Source organism: Miniopterus natalensis, chromosome 4, assembly GCF_054644295.1.
Source record: "Miniopterus natalensis isolate mMinNat1 chromosome 4, mMinNat1.hap1, whole genome shotgun sequence".
In the NCBI taxonomy this organism is placed as follows: domain Eukaryota; kingdom Metazoa; phylum Chordata; class Mammalia; order Chiroptera; family Miniopteridae; genus Miniopterus; species Miniopterus natalensis.
Window position 1 is genome coordinate 84,745,391 of NC_142084.1, and position 24,115 is coordinate 84,769,505.

A 24,115-nucleotide genomic window follows, 5' to 3' on the forward strand; every position below is an offset into this window, starting at 1 on the left:
AACAAAGTGGATTTCACACTGGCCGCCCCCTCAGCCACCCCCCCTCAAGCCCACAGCAGCATCAGGAAGCCAGTGAGTCACTGTCCCCTTGCGTCACCCATTCCCACTCCCGGGTTTAGCAGGTGGCAGGGGCCATCGAGGAAGTCTCCAGGCCTACAGGGCAGGGCACAAGCCTAGTCCCTCTGCCACAACCTTGGGATTGGGATTAGGCTTTGCCTGGGAATACAGAAAAAGAGGCCCAGATATCGGCTTCGGAGAAATCCTGGTGTCTCCTAGAAAGCAACATCAGGAGCCCGCAGGCTCAGGGAGATGCCACAGAGGCTCTGACAGGGTCTGTTTTTGTCTCTCTGCACCTCACAGTCTCCTCCTGGCCCCTTTCTCCCGCTGTGCTCCTCAGGGCTCCTTTTTCTCGGAAAAGCCCCCAACTGCTCACCTCCGGTTGGGGATGTTCAGTTTCAGGCTCATTTTCTTTTTCTGTTTGTCTTGTTTCAGCTTCAAAGAAGCCTCTTCCTCCCACTCCCGAGGATAACAGGGTGAGTGGGCGCTCAGGCGCCGGGCGCGGGTGGGCGCGGGCTCCCGGCCGGCCTGTCCGCTCGCGTTTCCCTGCCTGCCCGGGCCTCTCAGGCCCTCTGCGGTGCACTAGGCTGTGGGGACTCACTGAACTCCGCGCACTGTGTTTCTTGGGCCTGGATGGTCTCATGGGTCTGTCTACGTAAAAGGACCACTCAGCTGCTAACTCTTCACCTCGCTTTATCCGCTCAATAAATACATACTGTATCAAATTGTGTGTCCAGCCACGTGACCACTTGGGAGTATTGTAACAGCTCACATCCATGTAAAACTGCAAATTTACCATACGTAAAACATCTACTCTATGGAAAATTGCATAGTCATTCTCCATAAAGGCACTTTGGAAGCGTACATTTGATAATACTTTATATTTTTCAAAGCACTCCCATATTTTTACTATCTATTTCAAAACTCACTATCAGTTCTAGCCACTTAGAGAGAGTTTTATTCTCTTTTTAAAGCTTAGGAAATCAAGTCCCAAAGGACATTTGGGGACTCTCCAGAGGCCATTCAGACACTTAAGGGTCAAACCAGGAAGCTGCAGAGTTTCTGGTGGGGTGGTCTCTAATTCGAGTGGTAGTTCCCAAAGTCTGGTCCATGGACCAGCAGCAGCAGCATCACCTGGGAGCTTGTTAGGAATGCAGATTCTCAGGCCCCACCCCAGACCTACTGCATCCACAACTCCGGGGAAGGACACCGGCAATCTGTATTTTAATAAAGCTCCAGGTGGGTCTGAGGCACACTGAAGCTTGAGAAACGCGGGCCTAAAACACTGACTTACAAGACAGGTGATAGGGAGTCAACTCTGGGGAAGCTATTTAGTCAAGAAGACAAAAGAAGAAAAAAAAGGTCAGTCCTCCCCTTATGGTCTTATCGACACCAAACACCGCATGTTAGTAACTGCCCTTGAATTCCAGAACCTACTGACTCTGCTTCCTGGCTTCTTCCTGCAGAATGAGCTCTGCTGTCTTTCCTCCAGCCAATACTGTGACATTTCAAAAACTGGCAGTTTTCCCATAAGAGAAGTTCTAAATCACTCAAAACCTCAGGCTGGTTTTTAGATCTGTCATCAGCCGAATCCCTCAGAACAGGAAAGAAGTGTGCTTAAGCTGTAACCGAAAATGAGCTCTTTCCCCTTTTTTCTAGTTGATCTTTGAATTAATATTTCACCCCATCTCTTGAAGACATGGTTTGGAATCTCACCACCCCAGCAATGCAGACGGTCCCCCCCACAGTCTCATCTAAACACACACCTCTGCACCTTAAGCCAGTTTGACCTTGTCTTATTTCCCCTGTCAATGAAGGTGAAGGCCAGAAAACACTGCCCGCCCATCTCTCCTTGGATTCTGCCATTTGGGTCTTGAAGACTTCCCGGAGGAGCAGCGTCCATGCTATTTTAGCCCTCTGACCACAGGGCCTTTGCAATCATTGTTTTAGTTTCAACCACACATTTAAATCCATTGCAACATTTCTCACCTTGAGCCAATTGAATTTATTTCTCCCTTCACTTTTGTGCTCTGTCCCCTAATGGGTGACGGCATCTTGAATGGGCACCTAGAGATGCTATATGTATTTTTAATCCAGTCTGAGCTAATAGGCCTGATGCTCTGTGTGAGAGAGACTGTGGAACAGTCATATCCCCCCTTTAGCTTCAGGTGCCCTTGAACACAACTCCTTTTCTTAGGGTGAAAGTCTCAGGCCCGTCAACTCTTGTTCATAAAACCTAATATACCACCTCACAAACTCCACAAATATCTAGGCTTCAAATTCCAATCTGGGTTCAGCTGGGATCACATACTATATCAGTGTGGCAAGTCTTTCTTTCTTTTCTTTTTAAGCCTTAGTATTTTTATGCTATCAAATGCTTCAGCTACTCAGAGAACTTGACTTTTATAACAACAAACCTTGTTCTAGCCAATAATGGCAATCTCTTCCCTTATTTACTCTCTCACTAAATCTGCCGACTGCGGCAGGTGTGCCCATCCTGAACTTGTTGGCCTTACAATCTCTTCTTCACGTCCTCAGTATCTCATCCTAAGAAAGGCACTAAGGAAGTAGACACATAGGCCACAGAGCCCACAAGAGAAAGAAGGGAGCCCATGTGCTTTAGTGGAAAGAGCATTAAGACTAATTCAAGTACTAAACTGAGCCACATCCATTTCTCCATCTGGGCCTCAGTTTCCCCATTCTAAACAGAAGAGTAGATTAAACGAGCTCTCAGAGGAATTCCAGCCTATGGATCTGGACAAACCCACAAGTCAAGTCAGAAAAGTATGGACTAAATGATTTAGTGTTGACCGTGTCATCTTTGCCAAGAATGTGATGCTTCTGGCAGAGAGGTTGCAACATGTGACATGGTACAAATAGAGAAATCAGCAGACTTTTGTGAAGTGCATGCGGCTGCTTGGAATTCACTTGGGTCAGAATTTACCTTGTAGAATGGGAGGGGTGATGAGTTCAGGTATTGAATTTCTTTATGTCATATTAACACCAAAATCCTAACACATGAAGAAAGCCAACTAGAGGAAGGCAGTTGTCTCAGAGAACATCCCAGTGGCTTGTAGGAACCAGTGTTTGACCTGGCTCCCACCCAGGAGCAAGTTATGGCTCAGGGACTGGCTGACCTCGCCCTGCAGTTTCCCTCCTTTCTGCATCTGTGCTTGATTTTGCCGTCTCCCCCCAGCGATCACTTCACGAGCCTGAAGAAACCCTGGTCATCGCCCTGTATGACTACCAAACGAGCGATCCCCAGGAACTGGCGCTGCAGCGCAATGAGGAATACTACCTGCTGGACAGCTCCGAGATTCACTGGTGGCGAGTTCAAGACAAGAACGGGTAAGGGTCTTTGTGGTCACCGTCCAGCCTTCGGGGTGAGGTGGGAGCAGGCCCTGGAGGACTTGCCCTGCCTCTTCCAGCATGACCACTGCACTGAGTTAGGAGAGGGAGCAGAGGCAGAGGCAGGAAGAAGTCGTTGAGAGGTGTCTTTCCACTTCTCAGAAGCAGCTGGGAGGCAGTCACTTGCTCTGCTTGCGCCCTGTGCCCCATCCAGCCCTCCCAGCCCCCAAACATCTAAAACTCCCCTGCGTTTTTTCTACTGGCATCCACCGTTTGGGAGATCAGCAAGTTGTTCCACAAAGAAGCGCTATTGTGTGCACACTGGGAGGCTGTATCAGAAACAGGTTCAAGACCGCCTGGCTCTCCCCAAACACCAGAGGGACTTACTCAGAAATCCATCCCCTCAATCAACTGACATTTTTTTAGCGCCTGAGGTGCCAGGAAATTTCTCCTAGGTCTCACTTTCCCAAATGACAGTTTACCCTTTGTTCAGTGGCCTGTGGAAAGGCTCAACTCTGCACTTCGCAGGGCTTTGAAGAGGACACCCCAGAGGCCAATGGGTGCATGGAAATTTGCCCCATTTGCTTTGTAATCGTGTGGCACAGTGGAAAGTACACAAGGTGGCAAGACAGAGGGTTGGACTTGAGTATCAGCTGCTCTTCTTGCATAGGGCTTTGCAAACGTCTCTTAATCTCTGTGAATGCATTTCCTTATCTGTAAAATACAGATAATAACATCAGTTTTATTTATGGATTTGAGAGAGAGAGAGAGAGAGAGAAAGAGAAGGAGAGAGAGAGAGATTTGTTGTTCCACGTATTTATGCATTCATTGGTTGATTCTTATATGTGCCCTGGTGGGGGATTGAACCTACAACCTTGGCGTATCAGGGCGATGCTCCAACCAACTGAGCCACCTGGCCAGCGCTGATAATATCAGCTTTGACTGTCTCATAATGTTGAGAAAAATCAGTGAGATGTTGAAAGTGACAGGGCTTTGTAAATTCTATATCAGCGAACAAGTGAAGAGAACAACCATCATTTGTGTAGATAACCCAGCTTTGGCTGGCATATTAAAACACATTCTATCTGAAAGCAAAAATAGAATTTGACCTATTAATATAACTGTAAACATATGGTGTGACAAAAAACAACAACAACAACCAACGCAGCTATAATTAAGGGGAATTCCCAAAGAGAGATATAAAAGGAATAGCAAATTTCACACCAAGATGACTCCCATCCGTTGGCACTGACGGCCTTGCGCACTGTGTTAAGGAGGATTCTGAGGCTGGATGTCCAGTTCTCCAAAGAAAGCATGTCGTGGTTGACTAGCAGTGTCAGCCACGGGCAAGAGAAACGAGACAGTCATCCCATATTTGACATCCTCGCTTCCTTCAAACCTCAAAACAATTCTGTGAAATAGATGGCACATTCCCATCATCGTAACCACTGGATTGAAATATGGCAAAACACGCTATGGAGTGAAGAGCCAGACGCCATCAGGCATCGTGTGATAGACCGGCCGGGTCTGGAGGGATTTTCCGTGGGATCTAGTTTAGGCTCCTCATTACAGGCGCAGTCAGGCTGGGCGCGAAGGGACACAGTTCCCACCCTGCGGTGTTAAACGGCTTTGAAGAGTAACCTGTGAAGTATTTCAGCGCGCTTATGAGGCCCTTAACCTATGTCTTAGTTTATGCCCAATTATTTATTCCTGCTCAAAAGGGACTCCCACCCCCAGATCCAACATGACTGTTTCCTTTTTTTATCACGTTTTACCTTTTATGTCTGAAGGGGCTTAATTAACAACAAATATTCGGGGGGCCTAGGATGAAAACTTACGATGCTGACTGGCAGGATCTTTTGGCACCTGCGGTTGGATAGTAATTTTTGATATTTTAATTATCTTGGTTTCCTGACCATAAAATAATAGCATGAAAGTGGAAAAAGTACTGATTACCACACACAAGAAAACGTTTCCTTTTAGAAAACGGAGACCGCACGTTGATCTCTTTTTTTTTTTTTCCAGTAGAGGGACTTTCACAACGTGGAGAAGAGCAAGCAGCGCTTTAAAAGCAAAATAGCCACGTCTTATTTACTGTGGCTCTTATTTCAGGAGTGACTCCACTGCCCTTAACAGATGAATTATTGTTATTTTCCAGCAATGCTTCTATTCTAGAGCTTTAAAATGTCTTATCAGGAATGCCACATAATGCGAGACTCTCATCTCCAAGAGACATCTAGCGAGTAAAACTTATAAAGTGGAGACGTGAAAATTAGTCCTACATTAGTCTAAACACTGATTTCCCTTTTAACAGGCATGAAGGATATGTACCAAGCAGTTATCTGGTGGAAAAGTCTGCAAATAACCTGGAAACCTACGAGTAAGATTTTTATTTATTCTACAAAAATATGGTACTAAGGAGTCCTCTTTAGATCAGAAACAAATTGTTGACTGATTATAAAATTACCAGGCATTTTCCCTTCCTGACCTGCTTTCTTCTCCCCACACTCTGGTCCCTAAATAACAGTAGAGGAACATTTTGAATAGGAGGCGGAGGGGATGTGTACGCATCTGCCCTTGTATCCAGAGGATGCTTCTCGGATGCTTGTGCAGATTGTACACGCGGGCTCAAAGCGTCAACTGATTCGGGCAAGTGCCATCAATGAATGTCACAACTAGGGGGTGACAGTTTGATAGTTGCATAAGCTCAAGGTATTTTCTGACAAGTCACTTATTAATAAGAAAGTCAAAATACCTGGCAGACCACATTTTAACCAAACGATCCACAATAGGGCGGACAGACATCATGTATCTCCTGAAGCGGTGCATGGAGGACACATCACTCTCATGATATTCCCGCCCGAACGTGCATAATCTCAACGTAGTCACGAGGAAATAACAGACAAATCCAGAGAACAGGATGTTTTTTAAAAATATGTTTTCATTAATGTCAGAGAGAGGAAGGGAGAGGGAGAGTTGGAAACATCAATGATGAGAGAGTCACTGATCAAGCCCGCAACCCGGGCATGTGCCCTGACCGGGAATCGAACCGCGATCTCCTGGATCCTAGGTCGATGCTCCACTGCTGAGCCACGCTGGCCGGGCCAAAGTGAGGGATATTTTATAAAATAATTGTCCTGTGTTCTCAAAAATGTAAACATCGTGAAAGATAAGAAAAGCAGAGAAACTGGTCCACATTAAAGGAGACTTAAAGAGATATGGAAACTAAATGCACTAGTAATCCTGGATCAGATCTTTCATCATGGCAAAAAATAGTTACAATACACATTATTGGGACAACTGATAAAGGTTGAACAAGGTCTTAAATTAAATAATAGTATTGTACCAATGTTAAATTTCCCAATTTGGATAATTGTATTATGGTGATATAAGTGTATATTCTATTTCTTCAAAATGCATACTGAAGTTCTTAGGAATAAAAGTCTATTTTCAAATGGTTCAGAAAAAAATATATTTATCCATCCAGAGACACTGTTAAAGCAAATGTAAGCAATTGATTCATCTGGGTGAAGTGTGTATGGGAGTTCTTTTATAGTATCCTATAACTTCTCTATACATTTGAAATTATCTAAAAATAAAAAAATTTTAAGTCCTCACCAAATATATGATACCAGGGTTGAAGAATACTAACTATGAGGACTTTTATTAACTCAGGTGGGTTCTTATTAGTTCAAGTGTGGTCAAGTTATTTGTTGTTGAAATTCAAATTCATGCTACAGTGAAGAGCTATCATTTATTTTTTGAAGGCTCTCTCAGCCTGAGATTCATTTTGATGAAGTACAAGTGAGTAGCCCTCCACCCCTCAGCTAAAAGAGAAATCAGCTCCAAAAATCCTTGAGCAGCAATGAAACCTGTATAAAACATGCTTAAAGAGGATTCTTTTTCTTTTTCTATAGTCAATGCCTTTAGAAAAAAAGGGGGGGGCGCATTTATTTCAAATGATCACCAGGCTGGGACTTTTTGTTTTTGCTTTTAATTAGAATGTCTTAATTTATGATAAAGGAGACAAACCCAAAATTCCAAGGCAATAGGGAATGGTGGAGCCTGGGGCAAATAAAAAAGAAATCTATTCCCCCTCTTGAAGATATTTCTGGCATTAATGATCTTTCATAAATAAATCATTAAAAATTTTTAAATGTCATTGACATGACTTTTCCCTGCTTGCAGGTGGTACAATAAAAGTATCAGCCGAGACAAAGCTGAAAAACTTCTTTTGGACACAGTAAGTCTCCTTAACATGCCTTTTGACTTAAAATAAATTGTGCTGGGTTGTTTTTTTGGTTTTTTTTCAGCCTTGCTGTGGTTGATGCCAATGTAGTGAAACCATATATTGCATTAACAGTGTTTTTCATGCCTCGTAAAATAATATTCTGGGGATTCACAGAATAAGCATACAGCAGGGTAAGAAATCTGGGGAGGGTCAAAGGTCTTGGTATTGAGAGGCATCCATTGCTGCAGGTGCGGTGGACTCTCGGGCTGTGATGACTGACACGGGGAGCCGCGGGCTGTCTCCCTTGCCCGTTTCTCTGGCGGGGTCAGGGGAGGCCCTGACTCAGATTGTGCCTGGCTGAGCTGTGGATGCAGAGGAAATACACCGCTGTTTGAACTTATTTTTCATACAACAGTTCTCGAGAGCCATGCAATGTGAGTGGCAGCACTGATCTTACCCAGCCAGGGACATCAGGATTAAGGGACAGAGGGATGAGAAGAGGGAAAGTATGGTGCAGTGGGAAAAGTAGGGTTCTGGTCCCTGCTCTGTCTCTAACTCAGTGTGTGACTTTGGGGACATCTCATCTTTCTTCTGGGCCTGTTTCTCAATGAGCACAAGATGAGGGTTGGGCTAAATCAGGAATAACAATTTCCCAGCAGTCATACTGCTACTCTTTGCTCCTGTTCTATGTCCAACACGGTTAATCACAGTTCATGGCTTTGAGATCCTTTCAACACAGTCTCCCAACAGCTGCCACTGAGTCATTAGCTCCCAAAGTGAACACTCTCTTCCTGGACCAGAAGATTATTTGTTATCCTAGGGCACTGCCTCTCAACATATCCAGGATGGATCACTTTTCATGGTTTGTTTTTCATTTCCAATTTGTCACAAATTTATATTTTAGAAAATACAATAAAAATAAATTACTAGAAAACATTTAAAAAGAAACAAAGACAAAAATGCAAGTCCAATCTTTTTTTATTATTATTACATTCATTGGACATAAAATTAATCTCTCTGATTGCTATAAAAAGTTTCTAAATGCTTACTCAGTTTCTCTGTCTGGTAGTGGACCAGTAATCATTTGTCAACTGGCACTCATCTGCAAACCACACATTGGGTAGCACTGAGAACAGCACATTTATGGCTCTCACAGAGAAATCAAAAACATGGAGGTATTGAGAGAAAGCCTCCACAGAGCAATCAATTAATTTATCAGCAAATATGCCTAGAGGAGTGGTTCCCAGACCTATCTGCACAGTAGAATAGCCTGGGAAACATTTTAAAAACCAGTACCCGGGCCAAACCCCAGATTCATTAAATCAGCATGTCTAGGGTTGGAAGGGCCCAGGAATTAGTCATTTAGAGAAAAATCTCCCCAGCCGAGCCTAATATTCAGACAATGCTAACAACCAATGCCCAACCCTAGCCTTAGTGAAACCAGTAAACAGTCAGTAATTAATGAGTTAATGAAGGCGTCAGTGTCCTTATGCCAAATGTCAACACTGTCTGCCATTTCACCATATACCATTTCCAGTTACGGCTTGAAAGTATTTCCTAACTTTAAGAATCTTAAACTGCAAACCTCCCCTCAAAATGGAATGAAGCCGGAGTAGCCAACTCACCCTGGCTAGGCCGGGATTATCCTATTTTTAACACTGAGACTCCTTTGTCCCAGGAGCATCCCCAACCCTGCACCAGTCCCAGGCAAATGGACAGTTGGCCACCCAAACCATCCACAATTTGGGACCGTGGTTAGGAGTGAGCCTAAGAGAAAGAAATCTGGGACGCTGTCAGGAAGGGCATGAAAGGCTGTGATGGCGGAGTGATGGTGAATATTGTCAAAGAATAATTTAAAGACATGGAGTTCATCATTAATGTCTATTTACTTTTGCACAAGAAAAACTGATAATAGATTTATTCATTCTATCAGAGAGAAAAAAATACAATATCTGTAAGAGGAAAATGGCACGGGGAAAAGGAAAGTCCACAGTCTTTTTTGGGAACAGTGAACATGGTTTTTCTCCTTTGGGTTAAGATGCTATTAGCAGGCAGCTAACAAGAGGATGAGGGGAGATGCTCTGCCCTTGGGGAACTTTGCCCTCAACAAAGAGGGCAAGGTTACTTGCTTGTGGATTTTCCAAAAGACTCAGTGTGTCTACCAGTGATGAACGTCATACAGGCAGCCTCTTATGTCTGCTGTCTCACTTCTCAGCCGTCTCACTTGTGGTATGTTTGCAGCACTTCTTTTATTAGACTTCTCGACATAAACTCAGGGACCTTACCATTTTGCTGACTAAGTACTTAGGGGTGCTTGAGACAGGATCTTTGACCTCAGGGAGCTCTGGACTCTACTGGGAAACAAAACAAACTCTGAAGAAAGACTTAGAGGATAATCCCTGCTTTCTTATTTTTTCTATATAAAGTATAAAAGGTAAATTGAGACACTGACAATGTCCCATGAGAGCGAGGGTTCCCCCCCACCCCACCCCAGGCTGCATTGCCCAGGTCAGTGCCCCCTTGCATGGCGGTAATATGAGCAAAGACCCCTCAGGCTCCAGTGTTCTGGGTGGTTGTGACTTCCTCTGAGCCCTTTTCAGGAAGTCGGTGGTGTGGCATGTGCCTCATTTTCAACCAGAGCTCTAGGCCACCTCAGCCCAAACCAGAGTTTCCTGTCACCTTCACCGCCTGTCGCCTACAGCAACTGCAGTGGAGGAAGAGCTCCGAGCGCCCTGTGCTCGGCAGAGCTGGCTGCAAGCCTGACTTCGCCTTTTGCTCATGTCTGTGGCTGACTCTTGTTAACAACTGGGTCCTGCTCTGATTACAAATTTTTGCTTAAAAAAAAATAATGATAACAAATGGTTTCTTTGAAAGAACAACAACAAAACGTTCTTAATTAAACGGAAGGGATGCTCTTACTCCCCTCCTCACAAGGCAGTTGGCTAACTCCTGGGCTGTTGGGTCTGTCTCTTCCCCTTTACTGTAGGTTACACGTGCAGACAAAGTTGGCCTCTGTTGAAGTTTTGCTTCTCCCTGCCTTGCGTTTAACGCACCCCATTTCAATGAGGCAAGAGCCAAGCTTCACTATTGGGCAAAAGGGGAGAAATTTTGAAAACAATCTATGCTACACATAATGGATGTCACAAACATGATGTTGAGAGATAAAGCTGACATATAACATTGTGTACATTCAAGGTGTACAGCATGATCTGATTCATGTGTATATTGCAAACTGATCACCACAATTAGTTAATACCCATCACCACACAGTTACAAGTTGGTTTTTTCTTATGATAACTTTGAAGATCTACTCTCTCAGCAACATTCAAATACATCATAGCAACTTTCAAACATACAATTCAGTATCATTAACTAGAGTTGCCATGCTGTACGTTACATCCCCATGACTTACTTATCTTACAGCTGGAAGTTTATACCTTTTGACCACCTTCATCCAATTCCCCGACTCTCCAACCACCCCCACCACCCCCATCCCAAATTTCAGAAGAGACTCTTGAAACACCCGGCAGAGATAAGAAGAGTTTGGGGAGTTTCACAAAGTTTATGTGGTAAACTATATGTTTGGCAACAATGAACAATATTGTAAGGGCCAACTGTCCCCAGCCTCCCGCCCCCCTCCACAGTCCTGCAGGGTTAGGGCCAAGTTAGAGTAAGCAGGTTATGCTTCTGTGCAGGGTTAAGCCGTCTCATTATTAGTGCTGCTTTGTGAGACAGAGAATCTCCATGAGGACTGTTATGAGCAAGAGCTGCGTGTTTTGCTGAGTCAGTGGAAATCAAGCCTAAATGTCTGTTAAGAATCACATGGCAAGCTTTTGAAAAGTTCAGGTTCCAGGGTCTTGGAGATTCTAGTGCATGGATATGGGGTGGAGTGTGGTCCCCTGTTTGCTGTTGCTATTTTGTTTTGCCTCAGGTAATTGTGATAATCAGCAAAGTTTGGGGCACAGGGATTTAGGAAGTTAGGCCAGATCAGTGATTCTCAGCCAGAGGTGATTTTGTCTGCCAGGGAACACTTGCTAATGTCTGTCATCTAGTTGTTAGAGGCCAGGGATGCTGCTAAGCATCCGATAAAACAGGAAAGCCTCCTACCACATAGAATTACCGGGCCTAAAATGTCAATGGTGCTGAGGTTGGGATAACCTTGAACTAGACAACCTTTAAATGGCCCTTTCTAACCCTGAGATTCTGGAATTCAAACAATTATCAAGGCCATCTCTAGGTACTATTTTTATGTGTAGACAGCCCACCTTTGGGGTTGTGAGATGGAGGTGCCTGTGTTGTTCTAAATTGTATAATATACTTTGCCCTGCATGCTGCAAGCGTATGCCCACCCCACAAGGCTCCTGTCTCTTTCTGGCCTTCACTCAAGGACCACATTATGTCTAAATCATAAAATAAGTTTTGCAAACATTACCAGCAGAGATTTACAGCTGGATAGGAACAGAGCATTAGACATGAAGTAGTCAAACAAAGCTAAGATTTTAAATTCGCCACCAAGAATAATACACTGGTATATCCATTGGCTTAGACCTATTTTATCAGCGCTAGCCAGACTATCAGGAGGAGTAAAGGGTACCTAATGGAGTCTTTCCCTTCTCTCCACTTTCCTCATGCAACTGGGAGCTTCATATTTCTTTCTCCTTTTGCCTTATAGCAAAGTCAGTACTTTGGAAAGGGCCTCAAAAAGATTTTTTCATTAAGAAACTGATGAAGCTTCCAAGGCGGAAAGCATATGCCCTTGTGGGGGAATGGAGATGTGGCTTCTCACATTTGTGGAGTGGAGGCATCGGGGAGTAGTAGAATGAGCACCGGCTTTGCTCACAGGCCACGTTCAAGGTTCAGATCCCGGGTCTGCCATGTACTGCTTGTGGGTCACGAGAAAGCCTCTCAAGCTCTCTGGCACGCAGTATCCACAGTGGGAAAGGGAAGAGAGTAGCATCCAGACTGCAGTGTGGTAGAGAGGGCTGCGCTGACAATATCTGTAGTGAATCTGGCACCTGACGAGCTCCAAGAGGGCAGAGCTTGGGTGTGTTTGTCTTCATCACCACTTATATCATCACTAGTCTAATCTCTGACCCATGGTAAGGGCTCAAGAGAGAGCTGTTGAATGAGTATATAAAATGGTAGCCATCGTTGCTGAAAGTTGGCTCTCTACCGAGCTGGCCTACAGAATTTCCTCCGTTCACAGCCAAGAAAGTGGAGCTGTGTCCATGAGCCTGGTTTCCTGGGGTCACTAACCTTCCATGCTTTCTAACCATTCCAGGACAAAGAAGGGGCCTTCATGGTACGAGACTCCAGGACGCCGGGAACATACACCCTGTCTGTCTTCACCAAGGCCATCGTAAGGTGTGGCGCTAACTTGCTCAGCAGGGTGGGGAGAGACAGTCCTGATTGGGGGGGGGGGGCGAGGAAAGTGGCACACGGGGCAACATCAGGCAGAGCCAGAGGTCAAGGGGTCACTGGGAAGGGGGTGTTTTCCCTGACCCCTCTGAGAAATCCAAAGCCAGAGAGAGTAGGGACATAACTGCAGTCACTAAGCTGGAAAGGGACAGAGCTGAGACGGGTGCCAGGTTCTTTTCCTGGTTAGCACCCCTGAGTGCAGAGTTCCAAAGAAAGAAAATACCTGGCCCTGTTTGATGAGTTTATAATTAATTACACAGAATAATCAAAAAGATACTTCTGGCTGGAAGCGAGATTTTATAAATTCTAGTTCCAGCTCTGCTAATAAAGCTGCCTACCTACCATTTACTGAGTCCGTACTATGTGCAAGAACTTCATAGACTGTGTCCAAGCCTGATAAGCCCTGAAGGCAGGTGTCACTATGCTCCTTTCACAAAGAAGAAACTGAGGCTCAAAGAGCTGCTGGCACCTCCCTGAGGCAATGGAGTCCAAACGGTCAAGCCCTGTCCTGACTCTGCCAGCTGTTGGCAAGACCCTCTCTGTTTGTCTGCCCCTTTTCGGACCTCAGTTTCCATCTCTGTAAAATGATGTCAAATTCTCTTCTAATTAGAAAGTTAGGAAGAAAAAGCAGTTTGGCAATGACCAAAGTGCAGGCAGAAGTGAGGGAAGAGAGAAAAAGAATTATGAAGGGTCCTCAAGGGATACTTGTTGGAGGGCAAAAGGGTGTGAATAAGACTCAGGGCAAGAGCAGGGTTTAGACAGTTGACAGAGACGAAGGCCACTGCCCAAGGAGGGGAAAGGATGCCCTGCACATCACAGAGGGATCTGCCTCTGCGACGGTGACAAGAGTGACCTGCAATAAGGTGGGATGGAAGAGAGTTGAGAACCAAAGCTGTGTGGGGGTCCCCAAGACCCCCCCAGGTTCAGTGATCCACCAGGAAAGTTCCCGGGGTCATCACATAGCGGCCCCCGAGGCTAAGATTTATCACAGCCGAAGGATGCAAAGCGAAATCAGCAAAGCGAAAAGGCACCTGGGGCAAAATGCAGAGAAAACCAAAAACACAAGCGTCCAAGAGTCCTCTCCCAGTGCGGTCACACCGGACATGCTGAACTCCAGCAGCAAGGGGGAGTGGCATCCACCAGGGAAGCCCATGAGACACTCAGTGCCCACGGCTGTCACTGGGGGCTGGCCATGTAGGCAGCCTCTCTGCCCAGCACGTAGCAAAACTCCAGGCTCCCAGAAGAAAGGCAGGCCCTGGGCATAACCACATTGTTTATACAAACAGTTTAGGCACAGGGGGACGCCCCTATGAGTGAGAGAATGGTGAGAATCCTCCCGAAATCCAAGTCCTCGGATGCCCGCCAAGAGCTGATCTTACAAGTGGGCCTTTCTAACAACAGCAGTCAGGGCATTAAACTGGTGTGAAGGGGCCCAAGATGCTTCCTTAGCATATGCTGATAATTAGCTAGCTCCACAGAGCAAGGAAGGCAAACATGTAGCACATATGAGACCACCCCCCACACTGTGGTTGCAGAAGAAACATCCAGGCACTGCCTCCAACGGGGTCCGGAGGCAGCCTTTGGACCCAGGGCCGACCTGTCAAGACTGACACAGGTTGAAATCTACCTGCATCCTTGTGAGAGGGTGAAACGTAAAGCTAGCGGGGATCTGATGTCCGTCTACATTTTTGCGTCTAAACATTGCTTCTTAATCTCTGCGTTTATGTTTCATTTGTTTAAGTGAGAACAACCCCTGTATAAAGCACTATCACATCAAGGAAACAAATGACAATCCCAAGCGATACTATGTGGCTGAGAAGTATGTGTTCGATTCCATCCCACTCCTCATCAATTATCACCAGCACAACGGAGGAGGTGAGTCCTGAAGGACGGGGCGGGGGGCCGGGGGACCCTCACACAGGAACTTGGAGAAAAGCGACAAATGCCTTGCCTGGCTTCTTCATGTCAAACAAGCTGAGCTTAAATAATAATTAAATATACAGTTCTGCTGTTGGGATCATGGGATTTCGCCACCTGCCCGTCCGTGTTTCTGACTCTTCTCAGAGAGGGTGAACTATCAGTGACAGGGCTTTGGGATTTGTTTTCCAGAATAAAAGCAGCTTTTGTACTGGGTTATATTTCTTCCTGGTGATTTCAGTTGGACGGGTGGTACAGCAAAACTCTAACCACAGCCTTTTGCTTTTGAATCACCCCAGGCCTGGTCACTCGACTTCGCTATCCGGTTTCTTCCTGGAGGCAGAAAGCGCCGGTCACCGCTGGGCTGAGATACGGTGAGCGGTGCATTCAGGAATGTGGTACACTTGCACTAAAACTCATGTCCCTAAAGGTCCGGGACAAATCTGAATGGACTTCCCATGAACCTAACTCTACCCCAGACTTAAAATGACCATTAGAAGAGGTCCACTGTATCTCTGGAGACGGTGTGCACAAATAAACATTTATGTCTATGAGCAAGAGAGTTATGTATATGAGAACATTTATCTTGGCCAAGTCAATGTCCATTGGTTTTAGTTAAGCGTTCATCGCTGAAGTATTTATTGAGCACTTACTTTGTACAGAGCACTCTTCTAAATGCTATTAGAAAAATATTAGGAAACAATGCCTTAGAATTGCCTGTCAACCCTGGAAAACCTTCTCTGTCTCCTCCAGGGAAATGGGTGATCCATCCCTCGGAGCTCACTTTGGTGCAGGAGATTGGCAGTGGGCAGTTTGGACTGGTGCATCTTGGCTACTGGCTCAACAAGGACAAGGTGGCCATTAAAACCATTCAGGAAGGAGCGATGTCAGAAGAGGACTTCATAGAGGAGGCTGAAGTCATGATGTAAGTGGTCCACACGAGATTATGCAAAGAAGCCCTGGGGAGGAGGCTCTTACATACCACTCTGGTGCCATGTTCTGCCAGCTCTCTGCTCAAATCCAGCGATGGCTTCTTGTGGCACAGAGAATAAAACCCCACTCTCACCATGGTCCACAAGGCCTGGCATGGCCTGGCCCTGCCTGCTCGTGATCTCATCTCCTACCCATCTCTCCTCTGGTTCACAACATGCCAGCCACACTGGCCTCCACTCCTCCTCACACACACCAGCTGACTCCCTGCCCTCCTTCAGGTCTAGGCTCAAAGGACACATTTGTGTTCTTTATTGGGGGAGATTGAGTTTGGACCATCTCACCCCTTGCCTTTTTCCTGCAGGAAACTCTCTCACCCCAAACTTGTCCAGCTGTACGGGGTGTGCCTGGAGCAGGACCCCATCTGCCTCGTGTTTGAGTTCATGGAGCACGGCTGCCTGTCGGATTACCTGCGCAACCAGCGGGGGCTCTTTGCTGCAGAGACCCTGCTGGGCATGTGCCTGGACGTGTGTGAGGGCATGGCCTACCTGGAAGAGGCCTGTGTCATCCACAGAGACCTGGTAAGACGGCGCAGGGCATCCACCTTCAGGTCCAGGATGAAGGGCGACTAAAATGGAGAGCCATTAAGACTGGGAATGCATTGGTCAAAGTCACACACCATCTCCCTTCCCCTCCCAACTTATTTCTTCTTCTGCCAACTTTGGGATGTCCTAGTGGGAAAGTGTTTCATGAGGACTTACATTGTGGCTCTAATCGCAGCCCCACCTCTAACTTTATTTTTTAAATATATCTTTATTGATTTCAGAGAGAGGAAAGGAAAGGGAGAGAGAGAGAGACAGAAACATCAATGATGAGAGAGTCATTGATCAACCCCGCAACCCGGGCATGTGTCCTGACGGGAAATCGAACCCCGATCGCCTGGATCCTAGGTCGACGCTCAACTGCTGAGCCACGCCCGGCAGGGCCCACCTCTAACTTTAACCCTCTGAGATTCTGTTTACTTTCTTCCAAATTGAAACTAACAGCTCCTTCTTCCTGTCTGTGGCCTCCTTGGCCTCCTGGTAAAACAAGGAAACAGGACAAGCAGTTTTTCTCAAAGTGTTATCCCAGGACCCACACTGGGGCGGGCCTAGAACTACCCTCAGAACCTCTGGGGGTTGGGGCTCAGGAATAGTTATTTTAACATGTCCCACCATGGCACCGTGGGCACATCAAAATTGGACACTCACTGGAGTCTTTGATGGCTGAGGGCTCTTCCGATACAATGTTCTGGGATACTCACTGGGGACCAGGTACTCTCCCTATTGAGAAACAGTTTTAAGAGTATTAGCAACCTCAAAACATTCTTATTTTAGTCAAGGAAGGCAGTCGTTTCCTAGCAGCCCTAACGTTAACATTTTTTATCGCATTCGGTTGCATTAGAGCGTATCATTGGTTCACAACACCGTGGGCTTCTCTTCTAATTAGGATCTCAGAAATGAAGATAAAAGACTAGACTTACTTCTCCTGATAAGGGAAATCACACATCCCTCTTTCTAGCTAACTTGTCAGGGGCTTGAGAAGGTTAATTAACATTTGTAAAGCTCCTCTTGCCGTCTTACAACAGCACATAGACAAGCAAAGGACCCTGATTACAGGAGACTCTTAATTCCTGATTTTCCACCAACAGTTTCTCTTTCCCTTTTGTTCCCTGTCTCCCCTCCAGGCTGCCCGAAATTGTTTAGTGGGAGAAAACCAAGTCATCAAAGTGTCCGACTTTGGGATGACAAGGTAACAGGGACACACGGTGCCGGCACAGGCTCGGGAATGGGACTCCGGCCCCCAGAACACTTGGACATGCTCTCTCCACTCTCTTCCCAGGTTCGTCCTTGATGATCAGTACACCAGCTCCACGGGCACCAAGTTCCCCGTGAAGTGGGCGTCCCCGGAAGTCTTTTCCTTCAGTCGCTACAGCAGCAAGTCAGACGTGTGGTCATTCGGTGAGTGTCACCCTGGCCCCAGACCCACGTGATCTGGGTCTACTTGCCCTTGAACCGCTGGTGGTGAGGGAGTCCCACTGGTAGCCTCTGTGTGATAATAGCTCTAACAAGTATGAAGGGGCCCTCATTACTTAGTTATTCTTAGAGATCTTTGAAATTGGGGGAGGGTAAAAATGAGAGTGCGAATTTAGGATTCTGGTGACTGCTGTGAGATCCAACGCTGGAAGAGTCAGGAGATTGGTATATGAGTTCCTTGAGTGCCAGGACCATATTTTATCCAATATTTTATTCCCCCACTTAATCTTCAATAACTATTTAGTCATTCATTCTACAACATTCATAGAGCACCTACTGTATGCCAGGGCCTAATCTAGGTGCTCACAATACAGTGATGGACAGACTAGGAAACACTCCTCTTGGAGCTGAATTTTAGGAGGAGACAGATAACAGTTATGTAAACAAGTTAACCAACATGCCTATAAGGTAAAGTCAGGTAGTAATAAGTGCTATGAATAAAACTAAGTAATGGGATAGAGCCAGGGTGGGGAACCTTTTTTCTGCCAAGGGCCATTTGGATATTTATAACATCATTCACTGGCCATAAAAAGTTATCAACTTAAAAATTAACTATGAATAAAGCTCCTAGATTTATTGAATTTCGAGTCCCGCCTGTGGTTGACGTGGCAGGGCCAGATCAAATGATTTTGTGGGCCGTAAAAGGTCCACGGGCTGGATATTCCCCACCCCTGGGATAACTGGGATGGAACTAAATCACAGCTGTCCCATTAAGACAGAACTTTTGACCTCCAGTTTTCCACAGTCCTCACTAATCCCTATTACACACTTCACCCACTTCACTCATTTACATCACGTGTAGACATCTGAGTTGGTGCCCCCTGCAAGTTTTAGTAATAGCATTTGAGTTAAATATAACAAAGGGCTGAGCTTGACAGCTCCTTCACCACTAAGAAGGCTGAGAAATCTCCGTTCTTTAGAAATAGTGCAGGCCTAATTAGCCTCAGGTGGCTTGATACTATACTTCTTGGACGTAGGAACTTGACTCTTAATGTCACAGAGTCTGGATTTCTAGATTTGTTTGCTATTTGTGAGCTTTATCATTAGCTGTGCTGCACTCACCATGTCTTGTAGGTGTGCTGATGTGGGAAGTCTTCAGCGAAGGCAAAATCCCATATGAAAACCGAAGCAACTCGGAGGTGGTGGAAGACATCAGTACTGGATTTCGGTTATACAAGCCCCGGCTGGCCTCCTCGCATATCTACCAGATCATGAATCATTGCTGGAAAGAGGTCAGTAAAGGAAGTGGTTTCCCCCTGGATTATAACCTACAGCTTCAGCGTCTGCCCACTTCCCCAGAGAAAGGAGCCCTTTTAGGGGGTGAGTCAGCAGGGATGAAAGAAATAGCTGAGCAGGGAAAGTGACTTAGAGCGTCTATTAACGAGAGAGATCTGGCAGTGATCTTAAATGTCATTTGATTTGCTACATAACATCACAAGCCATCAACATACTGTCAAAGAGAAAGGGGGTGAAGGCTATGTCAGTATTTCAGTTTTCTGAGAAAAACAAAAACATTCATGTAACGTCATAAACCCATTGCACGTACATAAAGCTAGCTCTATAAATTGGGGATTAGAAGTTCACTTGTGCTGGGAAAATATTAAAATGACTTAGAGTTCATTTTATTCATTCAACAATTCAGAAAGGGGACCCAATTACCCTTTACCCTCCCAGATGTCTCAGCTACCCCGCACTTGGGTTGCAGGCTATGCCTAGAACCGTATCAGCAAGAGTCTCGGGTGTCCTTTGGTGAGTTAGGAAATTGCAGATTTCAACCAAAGTTGAAAGTGGCTGAAACAGGCAGTTAATACAAATTCAAATCACTGAAGGGTAACAGGGTAGAACTGAAAAACTACAGACTACTTGGGTTTTGCCTCAGCTTTGCCCTGTCTTAGTCATTAATCTTAGACAATTCTCTAAGCCTCCACTTTCTGAGAGAATTAGATAATGCTTGATTTGTAAGTCCATAAATCTTTTATAATCAGAAACAAAGATACAAACAAACAAGGGCACAAAACAAATCTAGTCCACTTCCCAAGGGTTAGGTACTATAATAATTATGATAAATGACATTTATTTAGCACATTTTTCTTTCTTAACTTAATAAACGTTATGGTTTAGGAGTTTTAGATTTATAGAAAACTTGAGCAAATAACACAGAGTTCCCACTAAGTAACATTTTGCATTAGTGTAGCATAGTTATTATAATTCTGTGGGCCACTATTAGCTGAAGTCCATAGTTTACGTTAAGGTTCACTCTTTGTGTTGTGCAGTTCTATGAGTTTTGACAAATGTATTGTATTTTTCTACCATTATAGTATCATACAGAATAGTTTCACTGCCCTAAAATCTACCATGTTCCACCTTTATTTATCCCTTCCCTTCTTCTCCCCAAACTCCTGGCATCTATGGATCTATTTATTATCTAAGTTTTGCCTTTTCTAGAATGTCATATAGTTGGAATCATATAGCATGAAGCCTTTTCAAATTGAATTATTTCACTTAGCAATATACGTTTAAGATCCCTCCACGTCTTTTTGTGGCTTGACAACTCTTTCTTTTTATCACTGAATAGTATTCCATTGTATGGATATACCACAGTTTGTTTACCCATTCATCTGCTGAAGGACAACTTGATTGATTCCAGTTTTTGGCAATCATGAGTAGAGCTGTTATAAACATTTGTGTGTAGGTTTTCGTATGGACATAAGTTTCAGCTCAATTGGGTAAATATCTAGAAGTGTGGTTTCCGGATCATATGATAACACTATGTGTAGCTTTGTGAGAAACTGCCAGATGGTCTTCCAAAGTGGCCGTACCATTCTGCGTTCTCACCAGCAGGGAGAGCTCCTGTTGCTCCACACCCTGACCAGCATTTGGTATTGTCAGTGTTAGTGTTTTGAATTTTAGCCATTGTAGTAGATGTGTAATGGTATCTCTGCAACAAGTGGTATCTTGTTTTAATTTGCAATTCCCTAATGACATATGATACTGAGCATCTTTTCATATACTTATTTGCCATTTGTGTAGCTTCTTTAATGGGATGTCTCTTTAGATCTTTTGCCCATTTCTTAATCAGGCTATTTGTTTTCTTGCTTTTAAGTTTTAAGAGGTCTTTGTGTATTTCGGATATAAGTCTTTTATCAAATATGTGTTTTGAAAATATTTTGTCCCAGCCTATGGCTTGTCTTTTCATTCTCTTAACAGTGTCTTTTACAGAGTGGAAGTTTTAAAATATTTTTTTAATATTGATTTCAGAGAGAGGAAAGGAGAGGGAGAGATAGAAACATCAATGATGAGAGTCATTGATCAGCTGCCTCCTGCACGCCCCCTACTGGGGATCGAGCCCCCAACCCGGGCATGTGCCCTGACCTGGAATCCAACCATGACTTCCTGGTTCATAGGTTAACGCTCAGCCACTGAGCCACGCCAGCCAGGCAGAGTCGAAGTTTTTAAATTATAACGAAGTTCAACATCAATTTTTTTCCTTTATGAATCATGCTTTTGATGTTGCATCTGAAAACTCATTGCCAAACCCAAGGTCACCCAGATTTTCTCCTATGTTATCTTCTAAAATTTTTATAGGTTTTGCATTTTACATTTAGGTCTATGATCCTTTGGAGTTCATTTTTGCAAAGGATATATGGTCTATGTCTAAAATCAGTGTATTGCATATGGATATGCAATTTGTCCAGCATCATTTTAAAAGCATATTTTAAAATCAGCAGAGCCCGGCCAGGTATGGCTCAGCGGTTGAGCATCGACCTAGGATCCAGGCGATCGGGGTTCGATTCCCAGTCAGGGCACATGCCCAGGTTGCGGGCTTCATCCCCAGTCAGGGGCATGCAGGAGGAGCCGATCAATGACTCTCTCATCATTGATGCTTCTATCTCTCTCTCTTCCTCTCCTTTCCTCTCTCTGAAATCAATAAAGATATATTTTTAAAAATAAAAAATAAAATAAAATCAGCAGAAAGTATTGCTGTTGAATTCTAGTTTGCTTTTGTAACTAGCTATGACACACAAGTACTAGGAACTCACAGAGTTCTTGTCTTCCCTCTCTAGAAACCAGAAGACCGGCCATCTTTCTCCAGACTCTTCAGTCAGCTGGGTGAAATTGCAGAATTGGGACTTTAGCAGAGACTCAGCTTCATATCCTGAGCCGGGGAAGAAGTCCTCCCTCCATAAAGCATTAAAAGCTGCCGCTAGCCCAGGACTCCCCAGAGGCAGCTGGCCTGTGGCACAGTCCCTGAGCTGCCAGGAGGCAGCACCCTGACAGAGGCTGGCACCAAGCCACAGGCAGAGGCTCAGCCAATGACCTGGGAGCAGGGCCAGGCAGGAGCCATGTCTCTACCCTTCCTCCAGCCTTTTATCTTGGGCGGTGCACAAACCTCAATCTGACAGCTTTCGGGTAACATTTCTTGCACTTCTTAGAGAAAGAGAGAGAGGGGATAGGACCCTGGGTTGTTCTTTTATTATTATTTTAAACATGGATCTAAGGTTAATGGTCAGGGACCTTTTATTTGCACTGACAACACAAAACCCCAGGGTTTGGGGCAAGAGGAATGAGCAGAAGGACTCCTGACAAAGGAGAGCTGTGAGTTAATTAAGGTCAGGAAGAGTAAGCTGCTCCGTGCCATGCTGCGGGCCACCGCTTCCTGCCGTAGAGCAGGGAGGAGCAGCTGCTCACCCCGGAGGCCAGGCCGGGTATTCTGAGAAGCGGCCTTGTGAGGTTTTACTCAGAGTACTCTGCCACCTTTCTCCTTGGAGGGAGCACTCTGATGGACTTGGGTGAACAATTTCAGTCCCACTGTTGCAACTTTGGGTATCTGGTGCCCGGGCAGAAAGAGGGCATCTGATGGTAGGGAACCCACTGCTACAGAGAAAGACCTTAGATGGCTACCAGGCTGATGCTCACCTTTAGTGCCAAGCCAGGCAGGTGACTCTGCCTCCCCTCGGGCACGCACTGCAGGCATCCTAGGAGGAAATGGTTGCTTGTGAACGCAGACTCTGTCATCGAGGCCCCGCCACCCTTACCTCCAGGAGTCAGCCCCCTCTCTGCACTCTTCCATCAACAACAGAGGGCAGCATTGTGTTGGGCAGTGCGGCCCTGCAGAGAAATAGAAGTTTGTTTAAGCCTTAGAGATTTGCACCTTTAAGGTTGAGACTTTAAGTCTCCCAAAGCTCTGGGAGAGGAACAAGGGGCCTGTTCTTGCTCAAACCATCTGGATGGAAGCTGAGTCAGGCACTAAGTGGGGTGCTCCTAAGATGCATAGCGATGGCTGTTGATTGAGCACCTGAATATGCAAAGTGAATAGGTGCTGCGCTACAAGCCTTCTCTGCTGTTCTCCCTGAGTCACATCAACCTTGTGAGATAGTATTATTATTCCCATTCTATAGATAGTAAAACTGAGGCTTTAAAAAGCCAGGACACCTGCTGGAAGCGACAGAGCTAGGAAGTATAACGCCCAGGATCCTAGCCCACATCTGCCTGACTCCAATGCACAGTTTCTTCATTCCTACTCAACACTGTCTTTTACCCAGGAAGAAAGGGACTGCAGAGGAGATAAAAAGAGCTGAGAGGAAAGGCAGGGAAAGTCAATAAAGACCTCAGCAAAGCACCACCGGAAAGGAAGGTTGGCCCCACATAGACCACTGTGATTGGCACTGTAGCCCTCCAACTTGGAACAGGACCTTCTCTTTCCTCATCTGTAGCCTCCCCTGCCAGAGTTAATGAGTTCGGACTTACTCAGGTAATTAACGCTTTGATTCACCCAACCCTCCAGAGTCATGTCACATGAAGTCATTTATAGGTGAGCTTCAAAGCGGCTTGGAGAGATTCTTCTGCAGAAGTATAAGGGCTCTTTAATCATTCCAGCACTGAGCTGGCTGCAGTCTTCTTGGACACTCTGTGGGGAAGGGTATTCTCCAATGTAAGAGAGAGTTCACTTTCCTGCAGTGTTCAGATAAAACTCTTGGAGTGATTGTTGGATGGTGTTGCAATCAGCTCTTTCTAAACCATGTGATATTTCGACGAGCTGGAGACTCAGATGCATAACTTTTAACTATAATTTTTATGGAACTAGGAGCCCTAAGAGCAAACTCCATCATTCAGAAGATGATCTTACTCAATGTATCCA

General features: G+C 45.3%; 1 protein-coding gene across 1 annotated transcript in view; it reads left to right on the forward strand.

Moving 5' to 3' along the window:
- Positions 1-22,112, forward strand: part of ITK (IL2 inducible T cell kinase) — a 43,906-nt gene extending 21,794 nt beyond the window's left edge. The window contains exons 5-17 of the mRNA XM_016209525.2: positions 493-533; positions 3,254-3,405; positions 5,720-5,785; positions 7,594-7,648; positions 12,918-13,000; positions 14,796-14,929; positions 15,271-15,345; positions 15,725-15,896; positions 16,266-16,482; positions 17,628-17,692; positions 17,783-17,901; positions 19,051-19,208; positions 22,041-22,112. Coding sequence (XP_016065011.1) covers positions 493-533; positions 3,254-3,405; positions 5,720-5,785; positions 7,594-7,648; positions 12,918-13,000; positions 14,796-14,929; positions 15,271-15,345; positions 15,725-15,896; positions 16,266-16,482; positions 17,628-17,692; positions 17,783-17,901; positions 19,051-19,208; positions 22,041-22,112 — 1,409 coding nt within the window. The remainder of the gene's footprint in view (positions 1-492; positions 534-3,253; positions 3,406-5,719; positions 5,786-7,593; positions 7,649-12,917; positions 13,001-14,795; positions 14,930-15,270; positions 15,346-15,724; positions 15,897-16,265; positions 16,483-17,627; positions 17,693-17,782; positions 17,902-19,050; positions 19,209-22,040) is intronic.
- Positions 22,113-24,115: the final 2,003 nt, after the last annotated feature.